This window comes from Plecotus auritus (genome assembly GCF_963455305.1).
Source record: "Plecotus auritus genome assembly, chromosome: 8".
Classification (NCBI taxonomy): domain Eukaryota; kingdom Metazoa; phylum Chordata; class Mammalia; order Chiroptera; family Vespertilionidae; genus Plecotus; species Plecotus auritus.
The window spans coordinates 72,768,239-72,787,269 of record NC_137782.1 but is presented as its reverse complement, the minus strand read 5'-3'; the positions used below and the strand labels follow the sequence as shown (position 1 = coordinate 72,787,269).

The 19,031-nt window shown below is 39.7% G+C and overlaps 1 protein-coding gene across 15 annotated transcripts in view; it reads right to left on the bottom strand.

The window, feature by feature from the left end:
* Nucleotides 1-19,031, bottom strand: part of PLCB4 (phospholipase C beta 4) — a 400,050-nt gene that overhangs the window by 43,680 nt on the left and 337,339 nt on the right. For all 15 annotated transcript variants that reach the window (XM_080683992.1, XM_080683985.1, XM_080683990.1 and 12 more), the window contains 7 exons: nucleotides 17,740-17,835; nucleotides 11,946-12,040; nucleotides 7,874-7,909; nucleotides 4,817-4,958; nucleotides 4,083-4,167; nucleotides 3,625-3,749; nucleotides 1,756-1,807 (listed from right to left, as the gene is read on the bottom strand). In XM_080683992.1, the coding sequence (XP_080540118.1) occupies nucleotides 1,756-1,807; nucleotides 3,625-3,749; nucleotides 4,083-4,167; nucleotides 4,817-4,958; nucleotides 7,874-7,909; nucleotides 11,946-12,040; nucleotides 17,740-17,835 (631 nt within the window). The remainder of the gene's footprint in view (nucleotides 1-1,755; nucleotides 1,808-3,624; nucleotides 3,750-4,082; nucleotides 4,168-4,816; nucleotides 4,959-7,873; nucleotides 7,910-11,945; nucleotides 12,041-17,739; nucleotides 17,836-19,031) is intronic.

The following is a 19,031-nucleotide window of genomic DNA, read 5'->3' as shown; positions in this document are numbered from 1 at the left end:
CTGAAATTTCAGTTACAGGTGGGTGAAAATAAAGATGTAATTCTTTGTCTATTTCTAGCCAGGGTAACTAGGTGATAAATGAAATAAAAGGTATCCAGATTGGAAAGCAGTAAAACTATGTCTTTTCACAGATGACAAGATCTTGGATATAAAATCTACCAAAGGAATCTACTAAGAACGACTGGAACTAGTAAATGAGTTCCTGATAATTTGTGAACAAGGAGCCCTTTGTTTCCACTTTGCATTAGTTACTGAAAATAATGTAGCTGGTCCTGCCTGATGTTTTCTGACACAGGAAATGCATTTGGCACCAGTCTGCATGGCGGACGGGCACAGGCCAAAGTGGAGGGTAAAACGGCAATGGGACCATCCGCCCTGTGGAGGTACCCGGGCAGAGAACGGCATGGCAGGAAGAAGAGGTGGCAGTGTGCACGCTAAACCCACAGCTGCTGAAACATTTCATCTTGACTGGTTGTTTTTCGTCAGGTCACATTCACGCCAAATGGATGGAAGTCAAAGGACCGTCAATCAGTCCAGACAATAGAAAACACAGTGAAGAGATATTCAACCAGAGAGGCCAAGAAGTTTCTGAGAGTCCATTACAGGATGGGATGATACTCTACTGGGTTAGTTTAGAGCTCCCTGGGCAGCAGTTTGGGGTTATTTGGCGGTAGTGCTGCTTGGGGAGAGATGCATGGAGAAAATAATGGCCACACAGTGTTTTCCATCTCTGTAGAATTTTAACTTTACATTTTCATTTAATCTTTCACCATTTTAGTGGAATTAACATATCCTATTTTATACTTGCTTCATTGATTTTAGAGTGCTATTTATAAGACATGCAAACAAATGAAGAGAAGATAAAGCTTTTCTCCTAACTGAATTAAATGCAACTTGCCACCCATTATGTCATCATATATTAAATCCAATTTATTCCTCTATTTTTGCCAGGTAAAATACACATCTTTTAAAAAATATTTTTATTGATTTCAGAGAGGAAGGGAAAGGTAGAGATAGAAACATCAGTGATGAGAATCACTGATTGGCTGCCTCCTGCATGCCCCCTACTGGGGGTCAAGTCCGCAACCCAGGCATGTACCCTTGACCAGAATCAAACCTGGGACCCTTTAGTCCGCAGGCAGGTGCGCTATCCACTGAGCCAAACCAGCTAGAGCTAAATACACATCTTTTTAAAAATATATATTTTTTATTGATTTCAGAGAGGAAGGGAAAGAGGGGAGAGAAACATCAATGATGAGAGAGAATCATTGATCAGCTGCCTCTTGCATGCCTCCTACTGGAAATTAAGCCCACAACCCAGGAATGTGCCCTTGACCAGAATCAAACCTGAGACTGTTCAGTCTGCAGGCCGACGCTCTATCCACTGAGCCAAACTGGCTAGGGCTAAATACACACCTTTAATGTCCAGTTAATGTCCAAATGAGCAGGGATCACTGTCTGTCCTAACTATATCAATTTCTACTATGGAATTTAAAGTGAGAAAGTTAAACTCAAGAGTGTGTATGACAAACTGCCTAACTTGTGGTTAAATAAAAAAAAAACACACCTGTAAAACTGGAGATGAAGAATGTATATTTGCAAATGTAATCTATCCAGGGATTTCATTTGTTTCCACCCCATCCCTCAAACCCAGCTTAAGTTCAGCAGTCCCTAATTAAAAATGACATGGTTTCATTATGGCTGTGGTATGGAGAGCCAGAACACGGTGACAACATGTTAAATAACATTACTCACCCGCACGATCCATTATACTCAAATTTCCCCTGATTCAATTGCATCGCTAAATCTGTCAAGAGACAAAAATAATTTAGCATCTCATCTCCCCAGACAAAGAAGAACTTGATGGGGTGATTTTCAACAATGGAAACCATATCCTGATCCTAGGCTGAACAGTTTTTTAATACCACAAGGTACTACTGTGTCTGTGTAAACACACAATTCTCATGCCTATGTTGAAATGACCTTGTGTTTCATTTAAATTAAACATATAATGTGTTTTCATAAAGATCATGCTAGCATTGCTTTAAAATTTGGATTCACTATATGAACTCAGGTAGAGTTGAGTACAGATGTCCAACATGATATAGTTGGAGAGGATGTACCTTATAACCCTAGAGGAAGGTTTCCCTGGAAATACCCAGTAGGTTGTGTGTAAAAATAAAACTCCATTAAAAAATAAACTAGGTAAGTATCGTGTAAAAATCAGTGACTTCAGGAGAATTATTCTAGCGGGGTCTACACAGGCAGGGCATGGCTTATGGTTTTTCTCCTGCAAGCAGACACAATCTTCATTCTTTCTTTTCAACAGCAAAAGCAATGGGTCAACTGATGAAATTTTTCCTTCTTCAAAATGTTGTGGGTACACCTAACATTACAGAATAAAGCATAAGCTGATCTACTGAATAAAGTGCCTTAGGATCATTTCATCCATACAATGGACCTTCTGATAAGTGAGAATATAACATTGTTTTTAGGAAGTAAGATTATTTTGTCTCTGCTAGAAACACTCTCTGATTGTCCTAGCACCTGGTCATGGTGTAGTGTAGCAAGGACTGATGGGCATGCTGCATAGAAATTTGACTCCAGCTTCCGGTCACTGAGGAGATTCTACCAATGGGTGGGAAATAGAGTCAGGTCACATTCATGCCAAATGGATGGAAGTCAAAGGACCATCAATCAGTCCAGACAATAGAAAACACAGTGAAGAGATATTCCAAAGTGTGGCAGGCAGATTGGAGAACGAACATGCCCCAAATTGGGAAACATGGGAGGTGCCCTCATATAGCAAAGAACTGAACGAGAAAGCATTGTTTTGTTTCATTTAACCAATATTAAGGACCATGTTGTGGAATTAAGCATAAAAAAGTGAATAGGTTTTGTGATATATTTTTCATCTGTTTTAGGTAAGCACCTAGAGCCCATTGCTTTTCTATTTCTAACCTTAAAATTGTGATCCTAGGCTCATAAGCAAACCTCAAAAAACATTAAAATTTGTTTATGAATTTATAGAAGTTCTCTCCTCTCTTTCCTGCAGAGGTAAATCATATATTTGAAACCTGCCTTTGAGTACACATTGAAGGAATAAGTTATGCATTATACCTCTAAGAACATGCAGCTATCTACACACCATGTTAGCAGTCTACCCCATAATATCCTGCACTTTTATGGTGAGGTGCCATGGTGTTATTGATAGCTGCTGAGTCTGTTAACAGTGAGAAGGTACTTTCCAAAGGAAAAATGAGTCCCAGTTACTGTACAAATATACTTAATTTCTTCACATTTAATTCTGTTTCTGGAGATGAAGATAAATTTGGTCCAAGAGAAAAATTAGAAATATTTTGGAACAGGGGAAAATGTTTAGCAGAGTAATCATGACATTTACAAAAAGAAATTCCATTTAAATAAAAATATTTTATCTTCTGTCATTGTTTTATTGCTCTATTTTGAGTTTTTAATTTCTCACCATTACATAAATTCAACACATTGTTTTGCCATATGTCTGCTTCCTTTAAAAAATGCCCACAGCCAAGTGATGGCAACTGTTGGCACCATCCTGTCAGAGGGTTCTTCTGGAATTCGAGGTCACTGGACATCAGCTCCTACCTGGGGTTTGATAGTTCAGTGAAACCATCTGGCAGCCAGCATTCCAGAAAATCTGAGGCATGTAATTACTGGAATCCACTCGGCCTCCCTTGGGGTAAATGCGACTCATTTGCCTTTTGTTATAACTGTGTAACTTATTAAGGAAAACGGAAAAAAGCTTATTCCAGCGGCAATAAATAAACAACAAAGAACTAAAACAACCAAGGTCTCTCTAGACCAATAATGACAAACAAACAGAGAGCAAATTTCACATTTATAAATGATGCTTTGGAGAAAAACCAGTTTGCTTTGTGGATTAAGAAAACAATTCACATCTGGGCAGCTTTTCACAGCCGCTGTGGTCTTTCACACATAATATTTTATTAGCTCTACAACCACAATTATGCATTAGCCACTTATCTACTTTAGAGATTCCTGTCAAACCAAAGGTGCACCAACCACTCATTCCATAAGGATACTTCACAAATTCAATCGCATGTGTCTTCAAGTAGCCTAGACCGACTGACTCGTTAAAAGAAGACATGTTATAATGAATGTTGCGTTCTGTAAAGAAAAGCAAAGATGCACTCAGAAACCCTCAAAGAAGGAAAGACAAGCAATAAATAGAATTATACCCTGAATCATGAGACTTTGCAGGCAGACATTCCATTATCATATCAGTAGCTCCTATTTTCATTACTATCCTATGGATAGAAAGCTGACTTCAAAAAAAAGTGTGATGAATTAAATGTGGAGTCATTAAGCAAATTATATGTACACAATTGCCACACACAACCACCCATGAAATATGTATATTGGATGATGATGATAATGATGATGATGGCTTCTTTAGCCCAGAAATAATTAGGAAAAATTGTAAAATACTTTACATATTTTCGGAGACGAGCTTTTGATGAAAAGAGGTCTTATGAAATGTATTTAATGCAAGAGGATATGCTCTTTGAGTGTTAACAAGTCCAGTACCTCAGAGCCACCTTGTGGCTGAAGTAGGGAATGACATCACAAATGTCAAACATGCCAAGGACATGTGGTCTGTTATAACTGTGTAACTTATTAAGGAAACAAAAATAAGGTGAGGTGGAACAGGACTCATACCCAGAAAAGGAAATGGCAACAAGTCAGAGCACAGCTCAACCGTGTAACAACAGCGAAGCAGACAAAAAAGGCAGTAGCATTTAACCTTTGGTGTTACCTTCAGCCACATGGAAACCTTGAAACTTTACCGGCTGTGCATAGTTGATCATTGTGGACAAATACGGGTGGATATTAGTGGTAGCACCTACATATTTATAAGATGCCATCCATGCCTGCTCATCTTCTACGGTAACCAGGCCCTAGGAACACAGTGAAGGGAACATACATGTTGGTGACTTCAGGACTCACAGGGATATGCTACAGACTTCCTCACTAATGATAATTTACACACAAACACACACACACACACACTGAAAATAAAGACTCTCCTGGCTCAATTACACTAAAGCAAACATATGAAACTCATGGCCGACGGGCTGCATGCCTCGTTTAAATAAGGCATGTTAATATACATTGTAGTTCCAAATAATCCAAAAAGATTATCTTACATTTTTAAGATTTTCAAAGGACTTTAAAATATTTAAGAAACTATATTGAGGTTCACAGCAATACTATAAAATATACATAGCAAGTATTAATTATTCTTATTTTCATGAATGGAGGCACAAAGTCAAAACAGTGACTCTCCAATGTCAGTGTTCAGCAGAATCACCTGGAGGGCTTTTAAAAACACAAACACGCTTGGGCCCCACCCTCAGAGTTTCTGATGAAATGAATCTAGGTCGTGGCTCAAGAATTTGCATTTCTAACTAGCTTCCAAGCTCCTCTGGGGGTCCCACTTTGCTTAACACTGCTCTAAAGCAACATACATAGTAGTTTATGGTTTTTGTTTTTTAAAAAAGCTTATTCTTAATATAATCTAATAACCTACTACATAGGACACTGTCGTATTGAAATACTGAAATTGTATTATTTTGCATAGAGAAAAAATATTTTAGTTTATTTCTTGGTAAATCAAAAGAAAAAACAACAACAACAAAAACCAATGCTTTCAAAAGTGAGCAACATTTTGTTGAGAATTTTGAAAAGCTAAATTTCCTGCACAGATTGCTACAGGTAGATAAACTGCTTAGGCACATGAATCAGCTCTTTAGTTAAAAAAATCGGTCTAATCCAGTGGTCAGCAAACTGCGGCTGGCGAGCCACATGCGGCTCTTTGGCCCCTTGAGTGTGGCTCTTCCACAAAATACCACGTGCGGGCGCGCACTTACAGTGAGAATGAAACTTCATGGCCCATGCGCCGAAGTCGGTTTTGGCTCTCAAAAGAAATTTCAATCGTTGTACTGTTGATATTTGGCTCTGTTGACTAATGAGTTTGCCGACCACTGGTCTAATCTGATGACTTGACATTCTAAATCATCAAACTGATTTCACAAATAAAAGCCTCAGATAAAAATCAAATAATATAACTTATTGGTATGTTTTTTTTAAATCATTTTTTTTCATATGTGCCAACCCCCCAAATAGGGCAGAGGCCAGTCTGATTTTTTCTTGTGTGTTTAATAATAAGTAGCACCAGTATCCTGTGTTGGACACTGGGCTGAATTCCTACATGCACTGTCATTATTGCATGCACTATGCATTAATCACATGTAGGAGAAATTAGAGTCCTATCCACTGTCCACCTGAGAAGACTGAGGCCTTGAGGATTAAAATAACTCAGTCACAGCTACTTAGTTCATAAAAAGCAGTGACCAAAGGCCAACCTGTCCTTTGTTTACTCCAATACCTTTTGAAATTCTAATAGAAGAGAATGTCACAAAATCCTGGGAGAGGATTAGGATTAGATTTATCCACAACTAGTCCAAACTTAATATTTACTCCAAATATGATAGGAACCCATAGATAGCAAGACAGTATTGTCTAAAGTTCTGAAGTGCAGGAATCAAATTACATGACAAATTTCTGCCCATGACTGCAATGTCTCACTATTGTAATAAACCATATACGTGTACTAAATAAGATTGCTTTGATATCAGGAGGAACTCTGAAGAAGATAAAAGAAACTAAAGGTGGAACTTTCCTTTCCTTACAATAAAGTCAATATCTAATATGTCAAATGAACTCCCAAAATATGTGCAATATGAAATTAACAATCTCTCAGAAGGTCAGTGTAGTCAGAATGAAGATTATCTTTCTATTTCACTACAGTATGTACTTGCTGACCAATTATTAGGTCACTAGAGGCCTGGTGCATGAAATTCATGCACGGGGTTGGGGGGTGGGTGTTCCTCAGCCCAGCCTGCACCCTCTCCAATCTGGGACCCCTCAAGGGATGTTCAACTGCCCGTTTACAGGGATCGGGCCATGGGGGTGTGGCCAGCCTGGGTGAGGGGCTGAGGGCTGTTTTCAAGCTGGCCACATCCCCTTCAGGGTGGGGGTCCCCACTGGGGTGCCTGGCCAGCAGGGGTGAGGGGCTGATGGCTGTTTGTAGGCTGGCCACACCCCTGGTGACCCAAGCTCCCAGCCCCTCCTTTTTTCTTTCTTTCTTTTTTTTTTTTTCAGTGCTTCCTTGAGCAGAGGCCAGGGCTGGCTGAAAGCAGGTATCTGAGATTTATTGATCTTCTATAATTGAAACTTTGTAGCCTTGAGCGGAGGCCAGGGCCAGCCAGGGTGGGCAGAAAGCTTGGCTTCCTCCATCACCTGGGGCAACCCAAGCCTCCTGCTCACTCCAGCTCCGTGGCCGCCGCCATTTTTGTTGGGTTATTTTACATACTCACTCCTGATTGGATGGTGGGCGTAGTGGAATGACGGTCAATTTGCATGTTTCTCTTTTATTAGTGTAGATTTGTATTTTCAAAGTCAGTGTGTTGATGATCATGTATTTCTGTTCTAGGAATGACATCTCTAATCCCAGCTAAGAAAATGCATTAAACACTTATTTTTTGGAAAATCATCTTATTCATCTGCCCTACTTTTGTGATTTCATTGGGATGTAATCATTTTACCACTGTGATTATTTCTTTCTTTTAAAGACTCTTGAAATTAGATGCATCAAGCATGTAAATATTATATCCATAAACAGTAAGCTGGACATTCCATGGGGCAGGGGGAAGATAGAGCAATAACACTTGGAACATCATGTTCAATATTAGGAGGCCACATATGGTGTTTTGTAATGAAAACAAAATGCACGAGGAAATTATTTTCTTACCTTTTTGTTGTTTTCATGTTCAAGGTCATCAGAAACCTAAATTAAAGAATGAAAATGATTTGTTTACTTCTCTAAAGAGCAAAATAATTCCAAATTTGCCAGCTATACCTATGGCCATATTTAAACAAAATATGGGTAAACTTGTTATTCTATTTATTTGTCAAGATGGGAATTTATCAATGACATAAAGCCATGGACAAAAGCAGGTACTGAAAAGATACTGTTTCATAGACCATAAAAACTCATTTTAATACTGTCTCCCTCCTTTGCTGACAGTTTTCATCTATTTAGATTTTTCCTAACGGTAATTTAGTTAGTGATTTAGTCGTGGGGCTTGGGAAATAATCAGTGTGGTCACCTCCCCTGACATGTAAAGGGCACTAAGCACGAATTATCATTCTTCAGCAATTCAACACTTATGTCTGTATATTGATAAAGGCTTTATGTAGTACAGCAGCTGAGTGTTAGCAGGTATCCAATAGTCTGAGAACACTTGAAATTCTCTATCAGAAAAGATCCTATCTAATAAAAGAGTAATATGCAAATTGACTGTCACTCCAAGACACAAGATGGCCACCCCCATGTGGTCAAAGATGGCTGCCCCCATGTGGACACAAGATGGCCTGCAGGGAGGGCAGTTGTGGGCAGTTAGGGGTGACCAGGCCAGCAGAAGAGGATAGTTGGGGGAGACCAGGCCAGCAAGGGAGGGCAGTTGGGGGGGACCAGACCAGCAGGGGAGGGCAGTTGGGAGTGACCAGGCATGCAGGGAAGGACAGTTAGGGGCAACCAGACTGGCAGTGGAGGGCAGTTAGGGGTGACCAGGCCCAGCAGGGGAGGGCAGTTAGGGGCAATTGGGCCAGCTGGGGAGCAGTTAGGTGTCGATCAGGCTGGCAGGGGAGTGGTTAGGAGGTGATCAGGCTGGCAGGCAGAAGCGGTTAGGGGCAATCAGGTAGAGGCAGGCAAGCGGCTGGGAGCCAGCAGTCCGGATTGTGAGAGGGATGTCCTAACGCCCGTTTAGGCCCGCCTAAACGGGCCATCAGACATCCCTCAAGGGGTCCCAGATTGGAGAGGGTACAGGCTTGGCTGAGGGAATCCCCCCCCTCTACCCATGGATTTCGTGCACCGGGCCTCTAGTAAGGTATAATAGCGGTATTCCTTCAGCTTTGCTCAGCAGACACATACTCTCATGTTTTCCTACAACCAAATGTATTTATCAACTATCTGCATTTCCATCCACTGTCTTCAATAATTAAGAATCTCTGCTCCAATCAAAGATCACACCATCAAGTCACAATGATCCCACAGGCAGTTAGCCCCTCTCTCCCACAAGACTTAATCTCCCCCTCTCCACTTGCACCATTTCCAACAGTTTGCAAACTCCAGTTCATTCATCTTAAAAGTAATACCCCCTAGACTCCTCAGGCTACCTTTAACCACCAGCCCTTTTCTTATTGCTCTTTATAGCAAAGCTACTCAAAAGTATAGTTTCTACTCATTCATGCCTGCTCCAGTGGCCCCCACCACTCCATTGAAACTTCTCTTTTCCAGGTCGCCACCGTTCCCAATCCAATGGACACTCTTGAGTCTGCTTAGTTATTCAACAGAATCATCAAAACCAATCACTTTGCCAGGTGCTAGGGGGCTGGGGAGCAGTTTGTTGGTCAAAGGATATAAACTTCTAGTTATAAGATGAATACATCCCAAGGACTGAATGTACAGCAGTAACAATAGTTAACAGAATTGTTTTATATACTTGAAAGGTGCTACAAGAGCAGATCTTAAATGTTCTCACCACACGCATGAAAAGGTAATTATGTGAGGTGATGGATGCACTAACTAACCTTACTGTACACCTTAAACTTACACAATGCAAGGTGGGGCAAAAGTAGGCTTACACTTGTGAGTACATAAAACACAGAGTTTATTCTTATATTATTGCATTATTTTCCATATGAACAAATATAAACTTCTTTAGTCCCGCCTTGCAGTATGTCCATTATATCTCAATAAAACTGGGGAAAATGATCAACCACTCTGTTTTTCTCTCAACACTGTTCTCTTGGCTTCCTTTTTCTCATTGCCTGGGTTCACTCCCACTTCTCTGGCTATACTTTGCTCTTCTTTACTGGTCCCTCTTCTGTGAATCTCCTTTAAATAGGACCTCCATTTATTTCTCTTTCCATGAAGCATCTCAATTATTTCCATGGTTTCAATAATACCTTCTGAACTGCGAATTTATCTCTCTAGCCCAACCTCTCTTCTAGTTCTAGATACAAGTGATGATGTTGCTAGTGATGACAATGACAATGGTGAAGATCATCATAAGGCTTTTACAGAAGTTTCAATGTGCCAGGTACCATTCTACGTTCTTTACAAACACTAAACCCATTCACTCTTCATAATGGGCCAATCATGGCCTTCATTTTTCAAATGAAGAAACCAAGGCACTGAGAGGTTAAGGAACTTACCAGGGTTATACAGTTAGGAAATAAACCCAGAGTCAGATGTAAATGCTATGTAAACACCTAGGAGGCACCTTAAGTATCTCACAGGCCTCAAACAACCTGTCTTACTTGAAACTCCTGAATTCTTTCTCTTCCAGTTTTCCCCAAGGTCTACCCAAGTCCTCAAACACAAATCCTAAAGAGTTATCTTGCTCCCCACCATCTCTCTCACTTCCCGACATTCAATCCATCAGCAAGATGAATCATTTTTGCTTCCTCAATAGATCTTGAACCACTCAATCCTCTGTTCTTACTTTCCTGTTAAGCCCTCAGACGTCTGGCCTTGTATGACAGCCTAGCCTACCGGCTCTTCCTGCATGCACTCTGGCTTCCTTCTAAACTCCTCTCCATATGGTAATGATAGTGGTTTTAAAAAGCTCCTACTAGATTATATTGCTCTCTTCTTTAAATATTTTCATTGGCTTCACATTTGACTTAAATTAACATCTGAGTTTCTCACGGTGGCCTCCCAAATCCTGCATCATCTAGTTCTCACCTGCATGTGCAATCTCATCTTGTTTTACTCAGTTCACTCTGTTTACACTGTCTTTGTTGTTACTCTTGTGGTCCCTCTGCAAATAAAGTTATTTTTCTATTTATGTGCATGCCTGGTTCCTCTTTACCCTCTGGGTTCTTGTTTCCTCATTCCCTCCATATTAGTCTTGATTTTAGCATTCACTTTTAGTTTCATAATAGTACTTTTCACAAATTATAATCATATAATTGACTGTTTACTTGTTTGTCATCTATTTCCCACTCCCTTCCTATAAACTCCTACAGACTATAAGCTCTATGAGGGCAGAAACCAAGTGTGTTTTTACTCTTCTGGGTTGTTATAGCCTATACTGTGCCTAACCCATAATAGGTACACAGAAAGTATTTTTCTTGCTGAGTGGTTGGCTAGATGGGAATATTTTTATGCTTACTCTACATTAGTAGGGAGATGAGCTACTTATCTAGTAGAGCTGGTTTTTGTAATGAGGGCTTGCTTGTGATGATCAGGGTTCATTTTCCTAATGACTTCATCAGGCTCACCTTTGCCACTAGGATGCTGCTGTTGTTGTCTCCCTATTCAGTGTGCTGCAGGAATTTTTAAAACATGCGATACCTGACTATTTAGTTGGGGGCATTGCCCTCTTTTCCTTTAGATTGTCAAATAAAGAATGACAATAGTCAACCCAACATCAGCTGTCTGGTTGATCAAAATTATACCTTTTTTTGTCAGCTCAAAAAAATATTTTTTTTGGTGTGCTGCAGAATTTTAATTAGTTTTTGTGTGCCATGAGATGAAAAAGGTTAAAAATTGCTGACCTACAATAATGCAATAAATGAAAGTATTTAAAGGATACTGGGTAGCAGTCAACACTGGGGATGACTAAAGAGTAATTTAAATGTCTTTCCTAACTTAATATTATGTGTATCTTGAGTTCAGATAGTAATCTGGCCACCGGGTTTAGAAGAGAAATTATAGGCTACTTTAGTCTCTTGTGGTGGTTACATCTCTAAAATTGGATAACAGCTGCTACCTCTTGAGAACTATGAAATAAAGGGGACACCAAAATGCTGACCTTCTTGACGCTATTTGCAACAACTTCCTTGTGACCCAAGTCATCAAGTTCACTTCCAAATTTGTATTCAGGATGAGCTTCTTCCTCTTGGTCAACTGCATGAAAGACAAAAGAAATATCCATGAAGCCAAATTACCACCAAGCAATCAGACATTCTCCGTCATCTTGGGGGGAACATAAGCCCTTTTAGAGGCGAAGGAAGCTAAAAGCAAATGGGAACATTGAAATATGCAATTTTTTTTTTCAAATAAAACTTTCACTAAACTCTTATCAAGAAGCATATCTTGTTATTTGTTTGTTCTCTTGCATCTAGCATGGTATTGGACATGATTAATGCTTAATAAAGTATTCCTAAATGAATGATGATTTCCATCCTGTACACTAACCCTAAAAGTGAAAGCCTCAACACCTCAGGAATACCTGTAACTCATAAAAATTATATTTTGATTTTTCATGAGAGCTAGAGAAAAAAAGAAGATACAAGAAAAGGAAAATAAATTTGATAATTTTGAAAAAGGAGACAAAAATGTCCACAAATCATTAGGTGACAGAAAAAAAAAGAAAAAAGAAAAAAAAAAGACGAGCTTGGAAGGACTGTATTGCTCCTGCAGGCCACTTGTCAAATCTGGCTAAGGTTTCAAAGGCTCTGAAGTCATTTCTCAGGCTCATGCTAGGGGAAGAGCTGGAAGTGGGGGCTAAATTAAGTGGGAGCACAGGAGCATGGCCCAGGCAGTGAAAGGAGGCACAGACGCACTCGGTCCATGGCCCAGGAAAGTGACAAGAACTCTGGTATCCATCCAAGTCTGTTTGTGGAAAAAGGATCACTCATTACAAAAGATTTTGATTAAATTTTAACAGAAATAATCACGAGGGATAGTACAGATGTAGGAAAGTAGCTGAGAGGATAGAATAATCCACTTGAATTTCTCTTTAACTCATTGTACGTCATAAGCTTCTGTACCAGTACATGCAAGCGGTGAACCTTCCCCACACGCCACGCGCCTCTATTAAAAAAAATGTTTTCCCTAAGTGGCAGCCCTGACCAACTTTAAAATCATTTTTTGTGAGAATTTTTCAGCTGAAAATATTCAAGAACACCCGAATTGTGAGTAATATATTTATTTTTATAATATTTATTACAAATTGATTTTTAAAATTAATTTCAAAATACTGTGGCATGTGGGGATGGTTTCGGTTTTGGACGTGTGGTAGTTAACTGGTTAAAGACATAGGAGTGTCTCATATGCTGGTGTGAGATCTGGATTCCCTGAAAAAAATTTGCATAAAACCTAGCCAGAATCCTTGAGGGACCTGTATTGTAAAACAACAGTGAAATAATTTCTGAATATGGACTCACAGGGAGGTTAGCAGGCTCATAACAATTAGAGCTATTTTTCAAAAGCATGTTTAAAATGTGCAAAGGAAAAAGAAAGAACAGGAGTAAATGTAAAACGATTTCACTGATTCAAAGATGCATTTCCCACCCCCACAACATTTTAATATAACTGACATTGCGATGTTTCCTTCAATTGATGGTATTTTAAAATTCATAGAAAGCATTTTTCTTTCTTAATCAAAATAAAATAGTGGTGTCTTTTAACTGATGTTATATTGGATTTGGAATTTGAGAGACTGCTTAAGCAAGGTGCTATTTCAGGCATGGGATGAAGGTGAGGCCATAGAGACACACCCTCTTCTTGTGGAAATGATCTTCTGGTGAGGTGATATTCTCGAGGCAGATGATTAAAATCAAATCAAAACAAAAAACAGTAGGTCATATAGGCTTTGGGCAGGAAAAAGAGAATTTGAGGAGCTAGACTAGGTCTTAATCTGGTCCAGTATCTTCATTTTACAGAAGAAGAAATAGATTTAAATATATGATTTGACTTGTGAAGCCACAGAGTAAGATGTGGATTAGATTTCTCCAGATTCTTAGCACAATGGTCTTAATGTGACACTGGGTTTCCATGACCCAAGTCCATAACAAAGATTTTGAAACTTCCCACTATCACTATTAAATTTCCATTTCATGAATCTCTAGTTGAACTTGCCCAGCCAGATATAAACTACTTGAATTCAGGGGTATGTTTCATACAAGTGGTAGAGATTTAATAACTACTTTAAGAGTTGTATGAATGAATGTTATCATCTCTTGAGTGTGCAAATATGTACAGACATGTATAATTCTGATATTCCCCATTGCTTGTCTCACAGTCCTGGGAGTCATGTGTTCTTTTGAATCTAAATCCGGCTAACGAATGGGCACATGCTTGGACTGAGAGCCTTTTCTATTTTCTACAGCCTCCAGGCAGCCTGCCCTCTTGAACTTCACTTGGTTTCCTCTTGCCTGCTATGGCCAAGTTTAAATGAGAGACTCTAGTCATTTGTGTATAGTAGGATCATACTGTGAGGTCAGGGTAATGACAGCCAACTGACAGACCAGAACTATGACTATATATTACTGAGGGAACGTAAGAATCCTACCTAATAAAAGAGTAATATGCAAATTGACCATCATTCCAACACACCAGATGGCTGCCCCCATGTGGTCAAAGATGGCTACCCCCATGTAGACAAAAGATGGCCGCCACAAGATGGCCTGCAGGGGAGGGCAGTTAGGGGTGACCAGGCTGGCAGAGGAGGGCAGTTGGGGATGACCAGGCCAGCAGGGGAGGGCAATTTGGGGCAATCGGGCCAGCAGGGGAGCAGTTAGGTGTTGATCAAGCTGGCAGGGGAATGGTTAGGGGGTGGTCAGGCTGGCAGGTAGAAGTGGTTAGGGGCAATCAGGCAGGCAGGCAGGCAGGCAGGCGAGCTGTGGGAGCCAGCAGTACTGGATTGTGAGAGGGATGTCCAACTGCCAGTGGGATCAGGCCTAAACGGGTAGTCGGACATCCCTTGAGGGGTCCCAGATTGGAGAGGGTGCAGGCTGGGCTGAGGGACACACACCCCCTGTGCACAAATTTCATGCACCAGGCCTCTAGCCAAATATATAACTGGTAAAGCAGAAACCTCTATGCCTTTAAAGAGAAATTCAAATGAATCATTCTATCCTCTCAGCTACTTTCCTACATCTATACTATCCCTCATGATTATTTCTGTTAAAATTTAATCAAAATCTCAAGCATATTTTGAAATAACATGGGAGCCACTAGAGGCATATTTTTGTCTATAAGAATAATTAACATATTCATAAAAGTTGGGAAAGTACCCTTAAGGGTGATAAGTGGAATCACACTGATCATCATTTTAGATTAATATGTATGTTCAAAAAATTTGACTTTTATCAGTTATATTCTTTCTCCTTAAATTTTTTTAACAACCATTTTGCATATTTGAGTTTTCTTTGTATTCCTATATATTAGAAGGGCAAGATTGTAAGGTACAAAAGGAGATAAGGCAATTCTAGAATTGAATCTTAGTCCCACTGCTTACCAGCTATGGGATCATGTCAAAATGTTGGTGTAACAATGGTAGTTATTATTTTTTTTTTCTCGTTAGTTTATTCCATTATTCTGCAGTTTGTTTTACTGGATTATAGTATCTAGTAATGCCTTCATGTTTTTGAGTACCATCTATGAAGTGTAAGTTAAGAAACTATGTTTACCTAAGAGTCATCTTTTCAAATTTTAGAAGTGTTTTACTGAACTTTTGAACATAGCCCTTTCAACATTTTATTCTTAAATCTTGTTTAGGTTTATTATTTGCAAAAACTGTGAAATAATATAGTAGGCATTATGGCAGACTATTTTCCAAAGACAGCTACTATAACATCTGCCTTCCCACCTGCGCTTCTACAATGTGACCTTCCTGCGTACCCACCTCCTGGAACCTGGGTGGGTGCTAAGTCTGATTTGATGCATAGCATAGAGAGGAAGTGATGATGTCCCAGGTCCAGGTGTAGCTCTTAAATAGTTTAGCAGCTTCTGTTTTCTGCTTCTTGGAAGAAAAACAGGACCATCGTGCTGTGAGAAGCCCAAACCACATGGAGAGGCCACATGGGGGTGCTTGGGTCAGCAGGCCCAGCAGAGCTCCCAGCAGACACAGCTGCTAGCCACGTGAGTGAGCCATCTTGGACAACTGGCCCAACCGAACCTTCTGATGACTCCAGAACCTTCTGATGACTCCAGCCCCAGATGTCACCTGTGGGCAACTGCATGAGAAACCTTAGGGAGAACTACCAACCTAAGCCCAGATGACCCACAGAACTGAGAAGATAATAGTGTTGTTTTAAGCCTCTAAATTTTGGGGTGATGTGTTACACAGTAATAGGTAACCATAACAGGCATTGATTAAATAATATCAGATATCTTTGGCCTTCTAGACCTCCCCTGCCATATAAAGCATATAAAAGCAAGTCATTCTGACTTTTCTCTGGGAGTGAAATTGAACCCACTGTTTGCATATCAACATAGACCACAGTTAGAAGTCTTTACTTACGAGGGGGTTATGAATAAGATTAGTTAATTCTTATAGCTTTCAAGTTTTTACCTATGGGGAGCGGGCCTAAGCCATCAGTCGGACATCCTTAGCACAGCCATGGAGGTGGGAGAGGCTCCCGCCACTGCTGCTGTGCTCGCCAACTGTGAGCCCAACTTCTGGCTGAGTGACGCTCCCCTTGTGGGAGCATACTGACCACCAGGAGGCAGCTCCTGTGTTGAGCAGGATCGGGTTGAAACCGGCTCTCCAACATCCCCTGAGGGGTCCTGGATTGGGAGAGGGTGCAGGCCAGGCCAAGGGACCCCACTGGTGCACTATTGGGGCCGGGGAGGGACTCAGGAGGTTGGCCAGCTGGGGAGAGACTGCGGTAGGGCTCCAGAGCATGTCTGGCCCATCTCACTTAGTCCTGATCGGCCAGACCCCAGCAGCAAGCTAACCTATTGGTCGGAGCATCTGTGCATGTTGAGCAGCCTTAGCATATCGTTAGCATATTACACTTTGATTGGTTGAACGGATGACCAGACAACCAGACACTTAGCATATTAAGCTTTTATTATATAGGTTAAGTATTTTTAAATTATTTAGCCCAAAGCCACTCTCTAAATCCAAGGCACTGTCTAACCAACAGGTACACAGTACAAGTCCAAATTATTTTGTTAATCAGTTCTCATGCTACATAATGAACAAATAACTTTCTAAACAGTCCACACCTCTCAAAAGGTCCATTAAAACAACATTATGGTTGTTCCCGTATGGCCAAAGTAAAACAGAAGCTAATAGCAAATATTCAAATATGTTAAACAAGGCTGCCTTTGTTAAAATTATCTACCTATCTAGATCCAGTGAGCTGGTTATTCGAAGGAATTTGAATCTTAAAACTGGCTTTGAGTTTCCAGTTCATTTTGTGGGTGTACCTTCAAACCAATCATTTACTTGTGGGTTTTGGCTCACATTCCTGTCCTTTTAACTTGCCTTACTACTATCATCATTAACAACACTCAAGTTTATGTGTTTGTTTATAGGGAGGACTGCAAATATCCTTTGTACTCCAACCCCTCTCTCGGATAGTAAGGGCTTTAAGGAGTCTCCTGCTGTGAATTTCTGCTGAACAGCTGAGTGAATTGCACAACAGGAAGGGAGATGACTAAGTCACTAAAATCTGGTGCCTAAGAAAACGGAAAGTAATACTATTTGGAAAAATACCCCAAAATACCAAAAGATTAAGTTTGGTGCATGAACATACACCCGACTATTAAGAATTAAAATTCAATTTTTAATTTAAAAAGTACTTTTGTGACATGTAAATGAAAAAAAAAAAAAAAACACAAGACAAAACAAACAACAACACACAACTTACCACTTTCTATTTCTTCCTCATTATCATCCTCTAAGATGCTAACTGGAGCAGCGGATTCTCCAGCTTCCATCATGCTTTTCAAAGCTTCGAGCTGCTCTAGAAGGAGAAGGTGACGGATGTTAAATCACTTATAGAGCCTGGGATTTAAGATTCACACTGAGAAGGAAATAAAAAGGAAAGAAATGCATTGTCTAGGCTCCTCTGGGGCTAAGGCCTCTGTCTCACCCAGTCCTGGTGGATGACCTTAAGGAACATGCAACAGTCACACTCTCTATACATGATGAAGAACATGGGTGAACTGCCCACTTTTCAGAGGCATGAGAGGGGGCTCAGTCATTGTGAAGGATTTCTTTTAAGTCTTGGTAACAAAAACCCATGATTGGAGGACAATTTAGGTGAAGTGACAGAAAAGAAACATGCACATTGAAGAATGATCAAACTCCAGGAAAGAGTATTTGCCACTGCTATAACCAGGGTTATTACCCTAATACATAAAAAACCCTTAGTAAGTCCATAAGATAAAGACAAAATAATTTAAAAAATGGAAAAAGGAGAAATCATAAATGATGATAAAGAAGCTAGTTTTCAAAGACATATAAATAAAAAATTAAAGTATCATTGTCTTCTAGTGTTGAGTACCCAGACTATAAAAATGGCCAACACCCAGCATTAAGAATAGGGCTGGGAAACAGGCTATCTTGCATATTATAGTGAGAGTATAACTTGGTACAACTTTTCTGAAAGACAGTATAACAAGATATATCACAGTATAAAATGTGTCTGTGCTTTGACCAACCGACTCTAACTGTACAAATTGATTCCAAGGAGAAGGCTGCACAAATGTACAAAATGAATATTCAGGCATGTTTATCATTGTTGTTTTCATAGTAATGAAAAATCCATCAACTTGGGACTGGTGAAAGGGTCGCATATACCACAATATATTCTGTGTTGTGTTTCATACATTACAATTAAAGTCAGTTTGTAGATTTACCTTCTGCTAAATGTAAATATACTTGGTTGACTTAAAAATAATTTTTGAAATGAGTACACTTTACACGATCCTAGTTTTGTTAAAATGTATGCATATGTCTAAACATGCATGTATGTATGTGTCTATAGTATATATATCTCTGTATAAAATATATAATTTAGTGCTATTTTATTAGTTTCTTATACTTTTTTGTTGTCTTCACTTTTCAATAGCATCGTTGCTTTTGTAATAAAAGAAAACTATAATTAATACAATTAAAAATTTAATGTAGACTACCTAGGGGAAAAACACAATGCAA